This window comes from Microtus oregoni, unplaced genomic scaffold (assembly GCF_018167655.1).
Source record: "Microtus oregoni isolate MIOR12 unplaced genomic scaffold, Mior012 000006F_ref0000085, whole genome shotgun sequence".
NCBI lineage: Eukaryota > Metazoa > Chordata > Mammalia > Rodentia > Cricetidae > Microtus > Microtus oregoni.
The window spans coordinates 52,677,930-52,701,953 of record NW_024543065.1 but is presented as its reverse complement, the minus strand read 5'-3'; the positions used below and the strand labels follow the sequence as shown (position 1 = coordinate 52,701,953).

Sequence of the window (24,024 nt, the reverse complement as noted above, 5' to 3'; positions counted from 1 at the left end):
TCAAGAGGAAGATGGGCATCGAAGAGGATCCTTATGGAGTTTGATAGCCATATGGGCAAGAAATTGCTCTTGCCTGGACTATTGCATAAACTGGACACAAAGAACCCGCAGAGAGAGGACTACTGAACTTGCCTAAAGGTGAATTGATCTTTCAGGGTTCCTGATTCATGAAAGAGTCTGCAAGACATTCTTCAGGACAAGCAGATAGTGACTGCCTTTGAAATTTCCTGCTTCATGGAAATGTCTGCTGGAAACTATGGGCCTGTTGGCCGAAGATGGATGCCCCAACGGTACAGAGGAACTTTGGGTGACTGTCCAGGCAGCGAGATGTCTCTGTCATTTCTAGAGTTTGAAAGTTGCTAATTTCTTGTTTGCTTAGGTAATATTATATCCTTCTGGAGTCTTTGATGGAGTTGAAGAATATATAAATATAGTTTTCCTTAGTTACGAAAAAAGATAAAATATATGTAAATATTGTAACTTTTACTTGATAACTGTTTTGTTATATGTAATTTTGCTATGTTAAAGTTAAAGCCTTTCCTTTTTGTTTAAACAGAAAAAGGGGAAATGATGGAGGAAGGTCATTGGTTAAGTAATAAAGAAACTGCTTGGCCTCATAGGTTAAAACATAGGTGAGAGGAGTAAACAGAACAGAATGCTGGGAGGAGGAAGTGAGCTCAGACTCGACAGCTCTGCTCTCTGGAGCAGAGACGCCATGCCCCAGTCCCGGGCAGACACACGTGATGAAGCTCCGACCCAGGATGGACGTAGGCTAGAATCTACCTGGTAAGCCACCTCGTGGGCTACACAGATTATAAGAAATGGGCTAGTCCAGGTGCGAGAGTTAGCCTAGAAGAGGCTAGATAGAAATGAGCCAAGCAGTGTTTAAATGAATACAGTTTGTGTGTTGTTATTTCGGGCATAAACTAGCAGGCGGCCGGGGTGCTGGGGAGCAGCCCTGCCGCTCCTATTACAACAGTTATGCCCCCCTTTTCATTTCTGATCTTATTTATTTGCGTGTTCTCTCTGTTGTTTAATTAGTTTGGATAGGGGTTTATCTATCTTGTTGATTTTCTCCAAGAACCAACTTTTTGTTTCATTGATTCTTTGGATTGTTTTCTGTGTTTCTATTTTGTTGATTTCAGCTCTCAGTTTGATGATTTCCAGTCTTCTATTCCTCCTGGGTGCGTGACCATGACACTTTTGGAACCAGTCCCCCTCTTTCACTCTTCCAGAGCCAACATCATCTGCTCATGATATTTGGTGAGCACTCTAATTTCTAGCATCCCAAATTTGTACATTCACTAAGTTCACTGAGTGAAAGATTCACTATCACCAGCAATTTCTATAGCCTAATAAGGTCAGAGATTGCACCATGGGCCAGGAATCAGTATGGGTGGATTCTCAGAATGGACCAGTGGTCTAGAACACAGAGAGAAGAAAGCCCCCAGAGGTCATATTTCTAGAGGAGTGGGGATTATTTTAGTCTCTCTTTGATTCTGAGGATGCTATTACTCAATGGATAAACATCACCCACCACAGCAACTTTAGAAAAGAAGATGTGTGAAGTGAAGGCATGTTCAGATTGAAGAGTGTACATCCAGCTGCATGGAGCCCTTGTTCTGAGCCTTGGCATCAAATGAAGAGATTACACTGGGACAATCTTGACATCCTATGATTTGGAAGGTTGATGCAGAAGCCCAGGAGTTGAAGGTTATCCTCTGTTCCTTAAATGGAGGCCAGCCTGGAACCCAAGAAACTCTACCAGAAAAAATATAGAAAGTCCAACTTTTTTAGAAGCATCACCTTTCACAATAGCAACAAATAGCATAAAATGTTTTGTGGTAACTGTAACCAAGGGAGTGAAAGATCTATTTGACAAGAACTTTCAATCTTTAAAGAAAGAAATTAAAGAGGATACCAGAAAATGGAAGGATCTCCCTTGCTTTTGGATTGGGAGGATGAACATAGTAAAAATGGCAATTTTACCAAAAGGAATCTATAGATTCAATGCAATCCCCATCAAAATCCCATCAAAATTCTTCACAGATCTTGAGAGAACAATAATCAACTTTATATGGAAAAACAAAAAACCCAGGATAGCCAAAACAATCCTATACAATAAAGGTACTTCCAGAGGCATTACCATCCCTGACTTCAAACTCTATTACATAGATACAATAATGAAAACAGCTTGGTATTGGCACAAAACAGAGGTGTTGACCAATGGAATCGAATAGAAGACCTGGATTTTAACCCACAAACCTATGAACACCTAATTTTCGACAAAGGAGCTAAAAGTATACAATGGAAGAAAAAAACCATCTTCAACAAATGGTGCTGGCATAACTGGATGTCAAACCTTAAAAGAATGAAAATAGATCCATATCCATCACCATGCACAAAACTCAAGTCCAAATGGATCAAAAACCTCAATATCAATCTGAACACACTGAACCTGATAGAAAAGAAAGTGGGAAGTACTCTACAACACATGAGCACAGGAGACCACTTCCTACATATAACCCTAGTAGCATAGACAATAAGGACAACATTGAATAAATGGGACCTCCTAAAACTGAGAAGCTTTTGTAATGCAAAGGACACTGTCATTAAGACAAAAAGACAACCTACTGACTGGGAGAAGATCTTTACCAACCCCACATCAGACAAAGGTCTGATCTCCAAAATATATAAAGAACTCAAGAAACTAGACCGTAAAAGGCTAATCAACCCAATTAAAAAATGGGGCACTGAACTGAACAGAGAATTCTCAACAGAAGAAGTTCAAATGGCCAAAAGACACTTAAGGTCATGCTCAACCTCCTTAGTGATCAGGGAAATGCAAATCAAGACAACTTTAAGATACCATCTTACACCTGTCAGAATGGATAAAATCAAAAACACCAATGATAACCTCTTCTTGAGAGGTTGTGGAGTAAGGGGTACACTCATCCTTTGCTGGTGGGAGTGCAAATTTGTGCAACCACTTTGGAAATCAGTGTGGTGGTTTCTTAGGAAATTTGGGATCAATCTACCCCAGGATCCAGCAATACCACTCTTAGGAATATACCCAAGAGATGCCCAATAATAATGCAAAATCATTTGTTCAACTATGTTTATAGCAGCATTATTTGTAGTAGCCAGAACCTGGAAACAACCTAGATGCCCCTCAATGGCAGAATGTATAAAGAAAGTGTGGAATATGTATGCATTAGAGTACTACTCAGCGGTAAAAAACAATGACATCTTGAATTTTGCATGCAAATAGATGAAAGTAGAAAACACTATCCTGAGTGAGGTAACCCAGACCCAAAAAGATGAATCTGGTATGTACTCACTCATAAGTGGATTCTAGCCATAAATAAAGGACATTGAGCCTATAATTTGTGATCCTAGAGAAGCTAAATAAGAAGATGAACCCAAAGAAAAACATATAATTATCCTCCTGGATATTGGAAGGAGACAAGATTGCCAGGCAAAAATTGGAAACTTGGGGGTGGGGGGTAAGGGGAGATGGGGAGAAAAAAGTGAGAAGGGGGGATGGGGCGAACTTGGGGAAATGGGACTACGGGAGAATTTCTGTGTTCTGTCAATCATGTTATAAATAAATGCTGATTGGCCAGGCAGGAAATATAGGTGGGAAAACCAGACAGGAAGTAGAAATGATATAATGAGAACAGGATATTTCTGGGAAGGAGGAAGTTGATTCCCACTCCTGCCCAGATCTAGGATGTAGCAGGATGTGATATGCCTCACTGAAAAAGCTACTGAGCCACATGGCTAACATAGATCAGTAAAATGGGTTAATCAAGATGTGAGAGTTAGCCAGTGAGAGGCTAGAGCTAATGGTCCAATCAGCTTATAATTTATGGAGACCTATGTGTGATTTTCTTTGTGGCTAAACAGTTGTGGGGTACCGGGTGGGCAGAAACCCCAACAACAAGCAGGCCCACATTCATGTTACATGGGACGGTTGAAATGGAGGAAGGGTAGAAATGGGAGCAGGGAAGTATATATCTTAATCAAGGGAGCCATTTTAGGGTTGGCAAGAGACTTGACTCTAGAGGTGTCTCCAGGTGTCCATGGAGATGTCCCCAGCTAGATCCTTGGGCAGCTGAGGAGAGGGAGCCTGAAATGGCCCTATCCTATAGCCATACTGATGAATATCTTGCATATCACCATAGAACCTTCATCTGGCGATAGATGAAGCTAGAGACAGAGACCCACACATTGAAGCACTAGACTGAGCTCCCAAGGTCCAAATGAGAAGCAGAAAGAGGGAGAACATGAGCAAGGAAGTCAGGTCTGCGAGGGGTCCACCCACCCACTGAGACGGTGGGGCTGATCTAATGGGAGCTCACCAAAGCAAGCTGGATTGGAACTGATATAGCATGTGATCAAACCAGACTCTCTGAACGTGTTGGACAAGGAGGGCTGACTGAGAAGCCAAGGACAATGGCACTGGGTTTTGATCCAACTGCATGTACTGGCTTTATGGGAGCCTAATCTGTTTGGATGCTCACCTTCCTAGACCTGGATGGAGGGGGAAGGACTTTGGACTTCCCACAGGGCAGGGAACCCTGACTGCTCTTTGGACTGGAGAGGGAGGGGGAGGGGGATAGGGGGAGGGGGAGTGAAATGGGAGGAGGTGGAAATTCTTAAGTAAAAATAAAAAAAAACCTCTTCAAAGATGTTTATGTTAATGACTTTGATGAAGAAATTCTTGGGGGAACAATTTAATGTTTAGAAAGGCACATAGTTGAGTGAGATGCTCTTTGAGGTCTTGGAACAAAACAATGGCAGCCTGGCTATAGCTGGCTGATGTGCCTTGATCACAGGTGATGATTAATTACTTGTTCCCATTTTAGCTTTCAGATAGGATTTAATAAAAATACTGTTGATTAGTGTGTATGCACCCTGAGGGTTTAAAAAAGAAATGGTGTTTTTTCATAATCAGGAATGTAGATTTGTGATTCTTTAAGATTTTTTATAAAATTGCCTTTTGAGATAAATAATAAAATGATTGGTCTTTTCTTGGTAACCCTTAAATGTAGCATGGCAGTAAAGAACTGGCTGAGAAAAATACCTTGCTTGATGGAGGTGGGTCATTTGTCTATCTGTTGCTTTCATTCGTTAATTAATAAAGAAACTGCTTGGCCTTTGATAAGACAGAAAATTAGGTAGGTGGAGTAAACAGAACAGAATGCTGGGAAGAAGGCTGTGAGGCAGTTGCCATGCCTCTCCTCTCTGAGACGGACGCAGATTAAGAATTTCCCTGGTAAGCTTCCAGCTCGTGGTGCTACACAGATTATTAGAAATGGGTTAATCAAAATGTGAGAATTAGCCAATAAGAGACTAGAACTAATGGGCCAAGCAGTATTTTAAAGAATACAGTTTCCGTGTAATTATTCTGGGGCTAAGCTAGCCGGTGGCTGGGAGCTGGGCGGGAAGCGGCTCGCATCTCCTACTACACTTGCTCAGTTATACTCTGTTATTGTATAACAAGTTGCTTAGATATGAATGTATGCAGATCTTTGGAAATCATTTGCGTTTCTTTTTTTCAATACAGGGATTCTCTGTATAGCCATGGTTGCCCTGTAACTCTGTAGACCAGGTTGTCTCAAACTCTCAGAGATCTGCCTGGTCCTGCCTCCAAAGTGCTGGTGTGTGCCACCACCACTCAGCTTGTTTTTCACATATAAAATGTAAAGGGTTTAATTATGTAAAGGAAATGAGAAACAAGCTGTTGTATACTTGTATTCATTGCAATTCTTCACTTGAAAAATAAAATATAATTGCACTGTTTTTATACTGCTTGAAAGATTTTGCTGGGGTGTATAAACTGTAATGAAATGAAAGAGATTTGAGAGACCCTGACATGGTGGAGATATCCATGTGTGTGTGTCCCGACCAGTGGGACATGAATAGGAGTATGAACCTGGAAGAGAGTGGAATGAAGGGGCAAGAGACATGCGAAACGGACAGCAAGTCTGTATTCTGATCAACTTTATTCTTTTCTCAGGAGCATTATATAGCAAAAGGCAGGGGGGAGGGTAGGATGCTGAAATGTCATTGATCTAACTGGAATGTCAGGTCTGGAGATGTCCCTAGCTGATAAGAAGAGATAAGGAAATGCTGAGGGTCTGTATGTGTTTACTAATAAGGGAAATGCTAATCACTTCTGGTGCCTGGGATCTGCAGGTCACCAGGCAATCTTAACTCACAGGGAGATAAGGGTTATCCTAGGCCCCTGACTTGTCCTATGGAGGCTTCTGAATAGCTTACTTAATTTGTGACTAAGATAGCTATAACCAAATACAGCTCTTTGCTTCCAGCATATGTGTGTGTATGTGTGTGTGTGTGTGTGTGTGTGTGTGTGTGTGCATGTGTGTATGCGTGTTTTCCTTTTTCATTTCCCCAGAGAATTATGTTTTACTCCTTTGAGAAAAAAATCTATTGTGTGATCAATTGCTGACTCCATACCTCCTCTTTGGTTCTTAAACTGCTGAGAGCTGTTTTGTCAGTAGCATTACTGGTAATTTTTAACTCTCATATGGGGAATAGCAATCAAACCTGGGTCCTCTGGAAGAGAAGCCAGTGCTCTTAATTACGAGCCATCTCTCCAGCCCCTCATTTCCCCTTTTTCTTACTTTTTTAACAAATGTTTGCATTTCACATGGTCTCTGAGATTAAACTATTTCCTAATGTTTGCATTGCCATGGAAGTTTTACATAAATCTAACAAAACTTACTATAAAAAATTATTTTGGATTAGTCTGAGGTGGCTTGCTAGAATATGTTGCCAAAACTCTAGGGCCTACTCAGCCCTAGAGACAGAGAGTCTCTATGGGCTATGAGGTCTGCTCTCTCACATCAGGGTTCCTGCAACCTTCTCTCTTTGCAAGGTGAGTAAAGCGATGTCTATTCAGCTCAGCCAATGAATTGCAGATGTGTCTTTTCTTAGAATGGGCCAACCAAAGGCCCATAACCTCATTGGAGGCGAAAGACGTGCCTGATGATCGGACACACTGATGCCTTGTCTTGATTGTATAGTTGATGGGAACTTTGGCCGGCTCACCCAGGGTTGAGAGAGAACATGGTATAGTACATGATCACAGTTAAAAACTCCAAAGTAGAGAGATGGCTCAGCAGTAAAAAGCCCTGGCTGCTAGTGCACACCTCTATTCCCAGCACTCAGGAGGCAGAGGAAGATGGATCTCTGTGAGTTAGAGACCAACCTGGTATACAGAGTGAGTTCCAGGACTGGCTTCATCGCTACTCAGAAACCATGTCTTGAAAAACAAAACACAACAAAAGCATTGGTGGATCTTGCAGAGGACCATGGTACAATTCCTAACACCCCTATGGTGACTCACAACCATCTGTGACTCCAGTTCTAGGGACTATGTGTTTTCCTCTTCACATCTCTGTGGCCACACACACACACACACACACACACACACACACACACACACAGTGTAGAGACACATCCTGCCAAAACAATCTCATCCTGTCCCCAGCTCTCTCCCCTGTCCCCAGCTCTCCCCCCCCCGTCCCCAGCTCTCTCCCCCTGTCCCCAGCTCTCTCCCCCTGTCCCCAGCTCTCTCCCCTGTCCCCAGCTCTCTCCCCTGTCCCCAGCTCTCTCCCCCTGTCCCCAGCTCTCTCCCCCTGTCCCCAGCTCTCTCACTCTGTCCCCTCACCCTTTCTCTCCTCCTCTCTCAGGTTGTCTTTAGATTTCCATGTCTTCATGTTTCTCTGTGTGGCACCACGTGCTTACTAAGCACCTAAAAATTTGCCAGGTCGTGTGCTTCCTGGAACTCATTTCCATCCCATGATGCACCTGTAACATTAGCACCTCTCAGTTTTCCAGATGAGAAAATTTAAGTCCCAAAGCTGTGTAGACACTAACCCAGTTATCTTCCTTTCAAAACAAAACCAACAACAATCTGTGATATGCATTCCAGTTTGTCAGACTTAAAACCAGTGTTTTTGTACAACTTGCAGTCACTTCCTAGAGTGGGTCCCTGGGAACCAGTACAGGAAAGTGTGATGAATTTACCAGTAGAAGAAAATCTGAGATGCAGAATCTGGAAGTTGTTGTTGGTCATTCTGGTGAGCTGTTATTTGTGGGATCCCACGTGTGACTCAGTTTCCTTTTGGGGTTATTTCTGACTTAAAGAAGTCATTTGAGTTCAAGCTTGCCTGAAATGCTTTTTTTTCCAGTAATGCTGATGGCTGTGGGTAACATCTTGTTAGCCTGTAGAAAGAATATTTTTGCCCAGATGAAAGAGTACATTTTTCTACTAAGATTTGGGCTGTTGTATGCCAGCCAGAAGCACTCCTCCTTACAGATTAGAAGTTGCTTAGTTGAATGAGATGATGTACCTGCTTGAGCTTCCTCCCAAGGACAGTGCAGGGAGGAAGTTAGCTGACTGAACTGCCCTTCATTCTGCCTTTTGCCTGTAATTAGCATTTATGCTGGATGAGAAATAAACTTGGGGCTGTTTGGTATTTGTAACTGGAGACTGCTCTTTTGTTTCCAGTTGCCCAGAACCAAACAATCACACAGAAACTAAATTAATTACAACACTACTTGGTCCATAGCTTAGGCATATTTCTACCTAGCTTTTTTATTTTAAACTAACCCATTTTTATCAATCTGTGTATTGCCACAAGGCTGTGGCCTATTGGTAAGTTTTCTAAGGTTCCAGTGTGTTCTTCTCCACTGGCAGCTACATGGCGTCTCCTTGACCCCATCTACTTTCTCTCTATAGCTCTGTTCAGATTTCCTTCCTGGCTTTACTTTGCTCAGCCATTGGCTGAAACAGCTTCTTCTATTATCCAGTAAAGGCAACATGTAGACAGAAGGATATCCCTCACCAGGTATTTACTTTCAGTCCTCCTGGTCTACCCTTTGTTTCTGTCTTCATTTCTCTTAATCTAGCATTTCCTCAGCCTCAGCACCCCTCCCAGGGTACCCCCAGCTGATTTCTGTCAGAGTGGAGTTAGACAGAGTGGCACCCAACTTGGGGCTGGGCATGGGATGGGTGGAAGAATGCAGGGCACCACAGGATAAAAGAGTACACTCAGAGAAAGGGAGGTCTGTGGTGAGCTTTACCAAGAGCCGTGTGGTGTAAATACAAAGGTAAGTAAATGCACACGTGTACATACAGGAAAAAAGAGGTTAGGTGTGAACCATGGAAAGAATAAGAAGTGACTCGAGTCTAAGTGTAAAATAAGTAAGAAATAACTTGAGTAAGAAGTAACTTGAGTGTAAGTGTAAAAGTAATTATGGACCAAAGAAATAGTACATTTACTTAAGACATAATAAAATTCAGAAGTGCTTAGGAAGGGAAACAGCAATTGCTTCAGCTTTTGAAATGTGTAAAGGATGTGTGCCCTGGTTCTCTGCAGAAGGGAATGAGTCTAGAAATTTAAAAAAGTTGTAAGTGAATGGGCACTCTTTGTCTTGGTCTGTGTTTTGACAGGGGGCATGCATGCCCAAGTGGGCAGAGTGGGTACTACAGGGAGACATGCTCATGTGAATGGGGCAGCAGGGAATTGACTGCTTGTAGTTGAAAAACTGCACGAATGTGAAACAGAGAATCTTTGCTTGTGGCTGGAGAAGTTAGCCATTTTTTTCAGGAGCATCGGCAGCCAAGGACACTCTCTGTGCCCACCAGCACTGCTCCCCCTCTTTTTTTTCTTCACTGTGGTAACTCTCATGGTCTCTTCCCTGGTCGGTAGTTTTCCTTCTTAAGCCTTCTAAGTCTTGATACTGCTTGAAAAAGTGATGATTTATACCAACCTATAAACTTTGGGAAGTGTTTATTGTAAAGTAAAAGTCAAAGATGCATTATTTTTGGAAAAAGTATGCTTTAATTTCACACGAAAAGAAAAATATATGGGTTTTAATCATTTAGATCCAATGGGTTACAAATACTTGTCATCTTTTTAAAGAAATTGGGTACAAATTATTATTGACTAAGATAAAGAAATCTGCTTATAGTTTCAACAGTTCTATATCAGTGCAGGTTTTTATAGCTAATGTAAATTTAAGTTATTATTAATAGGCTATATACATATGTATATTTTGCTCTTGTTTGAAATGCATCTATGTAATGTTCTGGACTGCTGGGAGAACTAACGAGAGAAGACATTGATGGAGACTCACATGTTGACTGAAGAACAAGGGGCCAAACAAGATACTGAAATGATATAGGAAAAGGACTTTGTTTAGGTGCAATGCTGAGTTTAAAGGGAACTGTAGAAAATGATGAGACTTAACCATGTTAATACTGGTTGATTTTCTTCATTGAAAAGCCTGGTGAACAGCAAAGAATTGTTACCGCTTCTCCACTTGCCACGATGGTAACAGAGAAAGGAGATAAAGGGGGCACCAAGTGTGTCGCTGGCCCAGGTTCACGCCTAGCTCTCCTTACAACCATTCCTTGGGTTCCTCAAGGGCCCCTGGACTCAGGTGGCCTTGGCACATGTCCTTTTGCTGTAAAGCAGGCCCTGATTCCACAGAACACCAACAGAGAACTCTTGCTTGTGTAGTATTCGTGCCCCAAGTATCTACTCGTTGCCTGTGAGAAAACAGCTCACAAACTGAGAGACAGTCAACAAAATACTTGACGGGCACCTGACCAGATGCTCTGACGTCACGAAAGATGAGAAGAGACAGAGAAAGGCACCACCACAGAGCTCAGAAGACTGGAGAGGCACGGGGCAGAATGGACTCCGGTTGGATTAGAGCCTTCAGTGTGGATTCTGGGTAGTGTTTGAGGCATTCCATGGCATGAAGTTGGGTAAAGAGGAGATTGGTGCTTCCATAGTAATTGTGACATTTGCTGTAATTCTATCACCTTTCTAAATGAAAAGGAGTTCAAAGAAGCTTCCAAACAAAGCAGTCATTTTCCCCTGAAAAAAAAAAAGAAAGAAAAGCCTGGTGATTCTTCACTGCAGAATATTTATGCTAAAAATGTGATCACATTCTTTAAAGGTGAAAGGAAGACTGAGGCCCTAAATGCAAGTTAATAACTAATCATCATATTGCAGCCCTCTTTGTTACAGGATTCTATATGATTGGCCTCCTATGAAATAACAAGGCTAAAACTCTTAGCTATTCAGACTTTCATAGAGAAGTCCAAACATATTTATTAAAAACTGTCAGCATCACATCTATGGTTGGTAAATAAAAACTGCAGTTTAACTGCTCCTATAATTGTAGTAATAGGATAAAATGCTTATATTATGAGTGTATATAAATTATGAGCATCTAAAAATATAAAGTCCTGAGGACATCAATACAGTTTGTAAGGTTATGAAGGCATTAAAGCTTGGCTTATTGCCTGTGAGAGGATATTCTGAAAAATAGAAATACAGTTTATAAGAAACAATGGCTTAAGATGAATATAGAAATTATTACAGAATTTCTTTTTCCTTCCATCATATTATTATACTAGTATTTCAGAAGTACAGCGTTTAACATTAATAAAGATATGACAAGCTAGTTGAGCAACTACTGCTTGCTGTTTGGGTCACAAGCTCAAGATTGTAAATTTCTTTTGGTTGTTTTCTGCATACAGAATTATGTGCTGTTTAACCCAAATCTATAGTTTTGCTAGGACTCAAGGATGTGAGTCTACTCCTGCTGTTTTACAGATACCTGTTCCATGCTTTTCCCACAATATGGATTTCAATGCAGATTGATAATGCTAATATATCTAAAACTTTTATTTTTTTTATAAAATGGTGATTCATACAAACTTCAGAAACTTCAGAGAATTATAAAACTTAGATTCATTTCTCACAAGTTAAAAGGATTATGGCATTTTTTTTTCTGTCTCTTGGTCTTGGGACTCTGCCTCTCCCTCAATTACTGAGACTATAAGTTTCCAATTTTCAAATGAGTTCCTAAATTTTAACTCCTGTTTCTCATTTGTATCTGTCTTAACAGGTTATTCCTTGGCTGAAAAACACAATCAAGCTTAAGTTGCTGATGACAACCTGCTCCAACTATGAGTCTGAACTTACTGAAATCTGGTGTGGACCAACCTAGCCAATGTGATTGCTGTCTCTTCAGTTTGTCAATGAACCAGATGCTTCTAAGTTCCCTCATTGCCTTTGACTGACATTCTGGCCTTCCAGGACCCTGAGAACAGTGTCCTAAGGTCATCCAGAAGTAATTACAGAAATGAGTATGTCTTGATGGGGGAGGGGGAGAGAAATGGGAGGCGGTGGCTGGGAGGAGGCAGAAATCTTCAATAAATAAATAAATAAATAAAAGAAATGAGTATGTCATCCCTATTTCCTCCCTGGAATGTTAGATAAAATGGAAATTTCTCAAATGTTGAATGGGTAATCTCCAGTGTATTAGATCTTATTAATCAGATAAGCTCTACCAATGGACCTGTTGTCTTGTACCCATCTGTTCTTATTGTCTCTTTATCAGTCCTCTTAGGTCATACAAAAGTTGCATGTCTTAAACAATGTATTTGTATTTGTTATGGGAAAGGTGTGAACTACAGATTAGTACTATATTATTTTAATGGATTTAAAGTAATTTATAAGTATGATTAGTGTAATTTTTTAAAACGCTATATATTATAAAAGACATATCCTATGAAATATGCCACTTTACTGTTTAAGAATTCTATTAGAAGGACTTATCTCATTCTCAGAACTGATTACATTCCTGATGCAATCAGCAGCACTTTGTAATTTTCTTTTTTGGGGAGGGGGCAAGACATTTGTATGAAGTGCATTTGTGTCACTCAGAATATGCACTTTAAGGCTACACAAAAGCAGCTTGCTGAACAAATCACTCCATGGCTCATTAAAGAACAAAACTTTCTGAAATGAAAAAAGGGGAGGGCAGAATTTCTCTTATAGCTATCACAGTCAGTGTGGTCATTGATGCCTTGAATAAACAATAATTCCTGTCTGGGTACCATTAAGCTAATGATGCTAAAACCCCAATATCAGCCTCTGGAACAAATGATGGGGAAGCTCAACCAATCACATCTAGTTAGGGTTTTGGCGCCTTGAGCCCAGGTAGAAAAACCAGGGTAGGTAGGTACACGCTCTGTCTACGCAGTGCTCACCGGACCATTTTGGATTTCAGACCTCCTACTCTTTTAGCGTGAGATCCCCCTTTTTCAATTATTAAATTATGTCTGTTGTTCATGAGATGGTCTGGTTATTTATCGTACTGACCGAATATGCCAATACATACAAACAAACTCATCTCAGGGATTTGAGATCTCAGGGAAAGGAATTTTGAAAGGGCATATGGGAGTCTTAAGGCTCAATTAAACATAAAATTAAAAAGGGTGAGTTAGGGTTATACTCATAGTCATCATATTTGTGTTTTTTCTTAAATTTTTAAATGTGGTTATCTGTGAACAATCTGCCATGTATATATTTTGGCATGAAAGCACCACCACATAATTTTCTCAGGCCTATTAAATGATCCATCAACTGGTTTATTAAAGGGTCCCAACACTTTTGTGGTATGGGGAGAGGGCATGTTTGTGGTTTTTACAGGATGAAAATAAATCTCAATTGGTACGGTGTGTGGAGCAGAGATATACCGATCCTGATGTTGCTGCTGAGAATCCAGAAAAGCCAGAGTGAGACTCACTGGGCCTATGTTCCTTATCCACCAATTTTACATCCTGCTGTTTGGTAAGGAAAAGAAATTGTTGTCACAGTCAATGATACTCATCTGTTAGACTGACCTTCCACACAAGAGTTCCTGATTACTTGAAAATTTTCTCATGTTTGGGATGATACAAACTAAATGTTAGATTATAGATAAAAGCAATGCTCATGCATATGGGTGTTCTGTAGTCAGTGGGATATCCAAAGAAGGTGAATATAATTTAGGCTCTTCAGCAGAAAGCAGGTCCAGTCTTTGATGGACCGAATGTCAGAGTGTTGTTCCAAAGCATATTTATAGTTTGTTAGAGAAAAGTTGTTTTATGAGTAAAAGAAATCCTCATACAAATACCCTCTTGATCTGTTCTGTATGTTTGCTGAAGGAAACCATCAGACTCCTGAAATTTTAGTCCTTATGTGTACTGTCTGCAGTACACAATAATTCAAGACTCTCCAGGTATACCAGGATGGTCCTGTCATCAAAGTCATGCAACAGATGAAAAACTCCGTAAAAAAACAAAACAAAACAAAAAACAAAAAAAACCTCTTTAAATCATGGAAAACAATCACTGTTCCAGATTATGATTATTTTCAAGGTCTAAGAACTTCCAACTATTACATTCTATTGATACTAGATACTACTAGAAACAAATGTTACATTCTAATGTTTAGACACAATGACTCTATTAGATTCCCACTACAATACCGCTCATTATAACTACACCAGAGACCCAATATGTTTGAGTGCTTGGTCTCCAGTTTGTGGCAGTGTTTGGGAAGGATTAGGAGGTGTGGCCTTTATAGGAAGTGTGTCGTGGAGAAAAGCTTTAAGATTTCAAAAGTCCACTCATTCCCAGTTAGCTCTCTTTCTCTCTGTCTCATGCTTGTGGATTAGGATGGTGACTCTTCATAGCAATAGAAAAGTAACTAAGGCACCAGGCAAGTGCTCTACCACTGTGGTTTATCACCCAGTCTTTAAGGGTTTTATTTAAACATAGGGTCTTCCTAAGTTACTTAGGCAATGGGTGATGCTTAATCTCAGCTTTCCTAATGCAGAGATGAGAAGCAAGGGTGACTATGTCCTTCCTTAGACCTTCCTTTCTTAAAAAGATTTCACTTCTCTTTACTGGAGAGAGAGATGGAGTGAGAGAAGGGAAGCTGCATCCTTCTTGTGAAGTTCAGCCAATGCCTTCTGATTTTGGCAGCAGAGTTATACTTCAGTGATTCAGGAAGGAGAAAGGTCAGGAAACCATGGTGATTTCAGCCATTGCATCTGTACTTTTCTGACCTTGGCAAGGTGCCACAATAGACTTGAATGACCCTGGGACCTTTGTCCTGCCAAGCGGGGTGATCTGGCACTGAACTTGCGTCATTATTCTAATGCAAGATTCCCACTGGGAGCCATGAACTGCATTTCATACAGTAGCTGTCATAATTTTCACGTTTTGGGGGAGATATATTGCCTTGACCTACTATTAGAAGTACATATGTGTTAAGAACCGCCTAGGCAGTTTGGATGCTCACCTTACTAGACCTGGATGGAGGTGGGTGGTCCTTGGACTTCCCACAGGTCAGGGAACCCTGATTGCTCTTTGAGCTGATGAGGGAGGGGGACTTGATCGGGGGAGCGGGAGGGAAATGGGAGGCAGTGGCGGGGAGGAGGCAGAAATCTTTAATAAATAAATAAATTTAAAAAAAGAACCTTTTTCTTAGGCCACACAGTGGATTAGAACATCAGCCTGGGATACAGAGGGAGACCTTGTCTAAGACAAAGAGACCAACATCCAAATGTATTTTGATATGGGACTCCCCTCTGTATGCTGTGAATACCATTGGTTAATAAAGGACTGTCTTGGGCCTGCACAGGGCAGAATAGAAGTAGACAGGGAAAACTAAACTGAATGCTCAGAGAAAGAAAGTGCAATCAAGAGAAGCCATGTGGCTGCTGCCAGAAACAGACATGACAGAACCTTACTTATAAGCCAGAGTCACTTGACAATACAGGTTAATGAAGATAGCTTGGTTTAGGATGTAAGAAGTAGCAAATAAGAAACTAGACATAACAGGCCAAGCAGTGATTTAGTTACCATATTTTCTATGTGGTCATTCTGGTTCTGGCAACTCAGAACATACAAGTAGCCTCCTACAACAGTATTCCAAATGTGATATAGTCAATCAAGTATAAATTTAAATCAACTCAATTTGGTATTGATTCCCAACTATTGGAAAACCTCAGATATTCTTGAAACATCAGAGCCATAGAAATTTTTCTTTTTAGTGGGAGGATTCAAGAATTCTAAACATAAATCCAAGATTTTTAAGAAAAGTAAAAGAAAAACAATGAACATCTTTGGAGAATAGTTAGATGCCCAAGTAAGATAAGCTACAAGTTCAAATGATCATCATATTTCAAGCATAGTGTTAAAAAATACCCAGTACATAAACAGGCCAGGCCTGGTGATGTTAGCTTACAAAGCCAGCAACTTCAGAAGTTAAAAGCTGTTCTGAGGTTAAAGTGAGACTGAAAACAGTAACCGGTTATTTTGGCACAAATCTCTAATCCTGAGAATTGGGAAGACCAGAAGTTCAAAACCAGACAGGGCTACAGAAAAGGGAGTCAATTAGAGCTTCCTGGCAGCTACATATTGTTAGATTGACAATGTTTGGTGGTGGTAAGTAGAGGCACAACTCCTTGAAGAGAGGGCTTCCTGACTCAGCATTAGCAACAAAAAATCCCCACCTTCTTTAAGAAATGGCTTTCTGGTTTGTGGTGGTAGCACAAATGGCTCTGATGATTGTCAGGAGGCCTTGGACAGGCTGAAGCTGGACCACAGGAAGCATGGTTCGTCTGGCCAGACTGAAGGGTATCCGCATGGAACTAATACACCTCTGCATCCACATCTGTATCTATTATTTTTGAGGTAGGGTCATGTGCAGGCGAGACTGGCTTCAAACTGGATGTGCAGACAAGGATGACTACTGGTTCTCTGGTCTCTACATCTCTTGTGCCAGAATTATAAACAAGTGTTGCCCTGTCTCCCTACTCTACAGTGCTGGTGTACTGATTAGGAAATCCAACCAATCAGTGCAGACCCTGCCTGTCTGGAGAATTAACCCTTCACCTCTTAGGTCCTCAGGAGAGAAAGGATGGCCAGGGGAGGGGTACCTACTTACCAGTCTGTGTCTGGGTGTTTTCACAGTGTAACAACAATGTCTGCACTGACTAATCACAACCGTCATACCCTTATGCTTGGCAGCTTCTAGAAAAATATGGAGACGTGTTCACAGTGCACCTGGGACCGAGGCCCGTGGTCATGCTGTGTGGGACAGAGGCCATAAGGGAGGCTCTGGTGGACCAAGCTGAGGCTTTCTCTGGCCGGGGGACAGTTGCTGTGCTTGACCCAATTGAACAGGGATATGGTGAGATAAGGGACAGGGTGAAGTGGCAGATGTGGTCTGGGAAGATGTGGGTGAGAGGTGGAGCCCGAGCTGTGGGGAAGGACTCAGGGTCTTTGAACTTCTATTATAACCCAGCCATGCTTCCCCTACATACTTAGATGTGATCTTTGCTAATGGAGAACGCTGGAAGACCCTTCGGCGATTCTCTCTGGCCACAATGAAGGATTTTGGAATGGGCAAGCGGAGTGTGGAGGAGCAGATTCAGGAGGAGGCCAGATGTGTGGTGGAGGAGCTCCAGAAATCCCAGGGTGAGTCCCAGAGAATGGACAGAAAGTAAACTGGTAATATAGGGACCTGAGTGCAGAGCCTAAAAAAGAGAAAGAGACATACAATGGTAGAGAAACACACAGACAGACACACACACAGAGGCACACAAACACACACGTACACATACGCACACACACACACACACACAGAGAGAGAGAGAGAGAGAGAGAGAGAGAGAGAGAGAGAGAGAGAGAGAAGAAACACTGAGTTTGGTATTGAACTGACATGGGCAGAGGTGGAAAGACAGAATCACAAGGGCAGGATAGAAATGCGATTTATTTTGTTTCCAAAATAACTCAGAAGAATTTACTGCCCATGGTGGTCACTTCCCTTCAGAAAATCAGTCTGTAAATTAATTTTCTTTGTCAATTGGATAGTTTTGTTTCATTGATTCATCAAGCACTAATGATGTGGGATTTTCTTCTGAAGGCTGTGAATATGTTTTATTAATAAAGAAGCTACTTTTGCCTATAACAGGGCAGAATAGAGCTGCTTTCTCCCTGAATGTAGGGAGATAGCCTAAGGTATTGGCCAAACAATGTTGTAATTTATGTAGTTTATATAGTTTCTGTTTGATTACTTGTGTCTGGGTGACCAGGAAATGAATGAGCCATCTCCATTTACAAAGTAGCACCCAAATATTTGGAAACATGCATTCATAAAAAGCCCCAGAACACATCAAAAAAGGGCTTCTAGACCAACAAAAATGGGAGTCAATTAGAGCTTCTTGGTAGCTGCATATTGTTAGATTGACTCTGTTTGGTGGTGGTAAGTAGAGGCACAACTCCTTGAAGAGAAGACTTCCTAACTCAGCATTAGCAACAAAAAAATTCCCACCTTCTTTAAGAAATGGCTTTCTGGTTTCTGGTGGTATCACAAATGTCTCTGGCTCTGGCTCCATTGGGAGGTTCAGCACTTAAAAGTGGTCTGTGGTCAGGTTGTTACAAACTGCTTAATGGTGAATAGACCTGCTATGTCTCTGGAGCTGGGGTGATAAAAATGGCTTGCAGTGGCGGTGAACATACCTCTGCCATGTTGAACTGTGAAAGCCAACAGGCAAATCTGTAGTGTTAGTCCTAGTCAAGCCTACTTAGTATTTGAACAAAAAAGGCTCTCCTGGTCAGAAAATGATTTCAGACCCACAATAATACAGATTCAGTTGAAAAAGACTTCTGAATGGATCACAATGTTGAAAAAAATGTATATGGGCTTAGGAGAGAAAAAGAAGAAAGAGTACAGACAGTCATAGATTAAAGGAGTAAAGATGATAAAATAAATATTAAAAAGTAATAGAGAATAAAAAGGCATGTAAAGATATAAAAAACACAAAGAGACCAAACTATATATATATTATTGTGTTTTCCTTGGATTTTTGACTACTAATGAGGTAACGACTGAAAAAAATTTGATTCCAGGGCTGCTTTGCTAAACATATATATATATATATATATATATATATATATATATATATATATATAAAAGTATCTTGACTTCAAAATTTGAGTCTAAAGATACGATATTTGGAAAAGAGGTTTTGCTTTTATTTCTAAGGAAGATTAATATCTGAATTCTTTCTAAGATAATGTGGTTTGATTAAACAAGATCCCCTGAAAGTTCTCCAAGAACCCTAAAAATACTTAGGCCAACAAATAGCAGGAAGCAGTTTGGAGCAAGCAACACCCAGAATCTCAAAATGATTGTTTATAAATGCTTGTTTTATTTAAAAGGGTTTGGGTATAAATAGTTTATGGTCACAGTCAATTTCTTTTTTTAAAAAAAGAATAATATGATATAGAGATGTATACTTTGCATTAGTATGGATCTTGGACTATTAATACAAATTTAGGACTGATTTTGTTAGACTGTGTATATTTATTTCTGCTCTCATTTAAGTTTTTGTGTCTGTGCAGCTCATTTAAAATTAAATGAATAATTTAAAATTACAGATTAATTGATAGTCATTTAAAATAGTCAAATACTGTCATGTTAGTTACGTTTTCTAGATATACAGAATACATTTCAGTTAGATAATCTTCAACACCTCAAAGACTGACAGAATATGGTACTTAAAATATTTTAAGAACTTAGACTTTTCTCAAGAGTAAGACATTTCTGCCTCTGGCAGCACCAACTACTTCAGTAAGGTTATTAGTCATTGAAGAAACTCATTATGGAATTTGCCTTCAACATCACAAGGCTAACCATTTGGGCAAGAAACTGTTGTTGCCTGAACTGGCCATGCACGACCCCACAGAAAATGACTGCTGAACTTGCTTAAAAAAAGGTGAGACAGTCCTTCAGGGTTTCTGCTTCATGAAAGAGTCTGCCAGACAGTTGGCAGGACACAGAATAAAGTGACTGACAAACTGCCAATATAGGCAATATAGCCTATCAAATTTTCTGCTTTATGGAAAAGACTACCAGATATTATGGGCCTGTAGGCTAAAGATGGATACCCAAATCTTGCAGAAGAACTTTGGATGACTGTCCAGGCAACGAGATGTATCCATCACTTCTAGAGTTCTAGAAGTTGCTTACAATGCATTTTATGATTACTTAGGCAATATCATAGACTTCTGGGAACTTTGATGGAGTTGAAGGCAGAGAGTAATATTTTTCTTAGTTATGATAAAAGATAAATTAGATATGAAACTTTGCAGTTACAAATAGACTAAACATTGTAGGTGTATTCTTTTTTGATACATTTTGTTATATATAATTTTATTATGTTAAAGTTCAAGCCTTCCTTTTTATTTAGACAGAAAAAGGTAAAGATGTGGTATTCTCCTCTGTATAATGTGAATATGTTTTATTAATAAATAAGCTGTTTTGGCCTATGGCATGGCAGAATAGTGCTAGGTGGAGAAAACTGAATTGAATGAATGTAGATAGAAGGCAGAGTCAGGGAGATGCTAAATAGGAAAGATGCCAGAACCTTACAGGTAGGACACATCATCATGGAAATACACAAATTAATAGAGATGGGTTGATTTAATGTGTAAGAGCTAGGTAGGAATACGTCTAAGCTATTGGCCAAACAGTGTTGTACTTAATATAGTTTCTGTGTGATTATTCTAGTTAGGATGGGCAGGAAATGAATGAGAGGTCTCCACTTAAAAAACTAAAAATAATGCCTTATAGGATTTGCCACAGTGTGATTTTATGGGCTCATTTTCTCCACTGAAGTTCTTTTCTCTCAAATGACCCAAGCTTGTATCAAGCTGACATTAAAGCTACCCATCAGAGCTACCCAGAGGTTCCAGAGGCTCCTCTGCCAGGTTTCAGGCTCTCTCCTCCTGACTCCTAAGTCTCCCCACTCCTGCATCTCTTGCTTCTCCTTCTATTTCTCTCAGATTTGGCCATTACCAGCCAGAGATACCATGGGAACTCTCAAGAAATCTCATCTTGTTATATTGGAGATGAGATCCAAACCCTGTTCATCACAACTGTGCAGGAAGTTCTCTTATCTGATGAGCCACAATTAAAATGTTAACAAATGATCTGTACCATGTATCTGTGCATCAGCTCCTTATTTGAAAATCTATGTATCTATCTAATATCTGTATATCCATGTATTATCTATTTGTTTATCAATCAATCTATCTTTTTTATCATCATATCATCATCATCATCATATTCGTGATTTGTGAGTGTGTTTGTGAATGGTCCTTATGCATATCTTATATCTGAAGAAACCAAAGAGATCATCAAATCCCACAAATCTGGTATTAAGGCAGTTTTTAGCTATCCGACATGGGAGGTGGGATAAAACTCAGAGCCCCTGCAACAACATCAGTGTTCTTAGCCACTGAGCCACCTCTCCTGCCCTACCTATTAAGTTTTGATATAAGATATTTTTGACCTGGGTCACCTCTCAGGAAGCCCACCTCCAAGAATTTTAAAAATGAGCACTTTTTTTTTACCACTGATGTTGAACATCAAGATTGGTCCCTGTCTCAGCCCCCTGTAGTCACTACTTCCCACTATCTCGATACACCATCAACTGCACGTGTGTTTGAACATTATTTAGATGCATCAAATGGGAACAAAACTTTCTGTTGTTCAGCATTAAGTTGGCAAGTTTCACTTATACTGTTGATCTAGTTTGAGGCTTGTTAGTTCATTGTTGCATAAGATTTGATGCTGTGACCCCATCTAAAAAAATAAATTCATCAACATCAAACATGTGCAGAGTTTTTTCTTAGCATGGTCCTCTAAACAACACTGGGCACTGACCATTTTCATAGCCTTCATTTCTATTAGCTGCAGTGCAATCTAGAGAGAGTAAAGGTTACAAGAGGACAAGGGAGGGTTGTTTGCAAACATTGCACCATGCTCCTCAAGGGCTCTCAGCACTAGAGTGTTTTCATGTTTTTGGGACCAATTCCCTGTAGATGACCTGATTGTTGCATTGCCAGGCATTTTTTTCCAACTGTCCATACTGCAGTCATGACTCACATTCATGACCACTACTAGGTGACTATCACTTTCACTCACATGTAACCCAGTAGATGGGTCAGGGAAGTTTTCTCTGAATGTTGTCAGGAGGCCTTGGACAGGCTGAAGCTGGACCACAGGAAGCATGGTTCACCTGGCCAGACTGAAGGGTATGGGCACAGAACTAATGCACATCTGCATCCACATCTGTATCTATTATTTTTGAGGTAGGGTCATGTGTAGGTGAGACTGGCTTCAAACTGGATGTGCAGACAAGGATGACTACTGGTTCTCTGGTCTCTACATCTCTTGTGCCAGAATTATAAACAAGTGTTGCCCTGTCTCCCTACTCTACAGTGCTGGTGTCCTGATTAGGAAATCCAACCAATCAGTGCAGACCCTGCCTGTCTGGAGAATTAACCCTTCACCTCTTAGGTCCTCAGGAGAGAAAGGATGGCCAGGGGAGGGGTACCTACTTACCAGTCTGTGTCTAGGTGTTTTCACAGTGTAACAACAACATCTGCACCAACTGACCATAACCGTCATACCCTTATGCTTGGCAGCTTCGATAAAATTATGGAGACGTGTTCACAGTGCACCTGGGACTGAGACCTGTGGTCATGCTGTGTGGGACAGAGGCCATAAGGGAGGCTCTGGTGGACCAAGCTGAGGCTTTCTCTGGCCGGGGGACAGTTGTTGTGCTTGACCCAATTGAACAGGGATATGGTAAGATATGGGACAGTGTGGAGTAGAGGATGTGGTCTGGGAAGAAGTGTGTGATGGTGGAGCCTGAGCTGTGCGGAAGGACTCAGGATCTTTGAACTTCCATTGTAACCCACCTTTGCTTCCCCTACATTCTTAGGTTTGGTCTTTGCCAGTGGTGAACGCTGGAAGACCCGTTGGCGATTCTCTCTGGTTACCATGAAGGACTTAGGAATGGGCAAGAGGAGTGTGGAGGAGCGGATTCAGGAGGAGGCCTGATGACTGGTGGAGGAGCTGCGGAAATCCCAGGGTGAGTACAAGAGAATGGGCAGAAAGGAAGATGGTGACACAGGGACCTGAGTGCAGAGCCTAAGAAAGAGAAAGAGACAGACAATGGAAGACAAACAGATAGACATACAGACACACACAAACACACAGTGGCACACATACACACACAGAGGGAGAGAGGCACAAAGGACACACTCGTGTTGGGATGAGGAGATAAAGAGAGGAGGGAAGAGAGATTCACAAGGATGGGAAAGAAATGTGAGGTATTTCATTTGCAAAATAACTCAGAAGCACGTACTGCCCATAGTGGTCACTTCCATTCAGAGAATCAATCTGTGAATTAACTTTCTTTGTCAATTCGATAGTTTTGTTGGACACTAATCCTCTCAAAACTCAGAAGGTAAGCTAAGGTGCCATTAGTTCAAGCCAGCCCTGTCTACATTGTGAGGTCCTGCCTTTGATGTGTCTATGGCTGAGTTGTGGAGAGCTTACAGCACCATATACAGTGGGCATGGTCCTGCATGTGTGTAATCCCAGCACTCCAGAGGTGGAGGCAGGAGGGTGAGATTTTCAAGGTCCTCTTCTACTGCACCAAGTGTTCAAGACCATTTTGACTTAATCATTGTAATTTCCAGCATCCCTGCCCCCCCCTCCACGGTCTCACACAGACCCAGAGGCCCTGCTGAGATGACCTGACCAGTATTACTACAATTTTTCTGCAGTTTGAATTCTGTTAGCTTTGGAGCTGAGATGCAGACTCAACATCTGACTGCTTTAATCTTTGGGACACAGCACTCATTTTCATTAAAATATTGGAACTGAGAACTAAAACCTAAACTTTCCCCCTAGGGAAAGAAAGACCCAAATTAAAAAAATGACTGAAACCCTCTTCAGTTAAGAAGGGGGACAGTCTAAGGGTTTAACTGCTGCTCAGAGACTGAAAGTGGTATTTGATAACACCAATGTCATTGTATTCTTACACATCAGAAATGCTTTTCTTATCTTTTGATTAATGTGGCTTTAAGAAAATTTGATATGTTTGTCAATTCATTGTTATGGTTTTGATCTAATAATGATGATATTTGTAACTGCATATAAGATGTTGAGGAAAGTTGGTATTGACCAATAATTCTGAGAATCATGGTATTGAAATTGCTTATAGATGTTGAGAAAGGTTTGACACACCCTGTATATGTTTGGATTT

The 24,024-nt window shown here is 40.8% G+C and overlaps 1 protein-coding gene and 1 pseudogene across 1 annotated transcript; both read left to right on the top strand.

Moving 5' to 3' along the window:
• Nucleotides 1–10,370: 10,370 nt before the first annotated feature.
• LOC121449941 (cytochrome P450 2B10-like) lies at nt 10,371–20,886 on the top strand. Its single transcript, XM_041654599.1, has 4 exons — nt 10,371–10,508; nt 16,925–17,087; nt 17,225–17,374; nt 20,747–20,886. Exons 1-4 carry the CDS (start codon nt 10,371–10,373, stop codon nt 20,884–20,886), a joined length of 591 nt encoding a protein of 196 aa, XP_041510533.1.
• Nucleotides 20,887–21,064: 178 nt separating this feature from the next.
• LOC121449940 lies at nt 21,065–22,892 on the top strand (annotated as a pseudogene).
• The last annotated feature ends 1,132 nt before the right edge of the window (nt 22,893–24,024 follow it).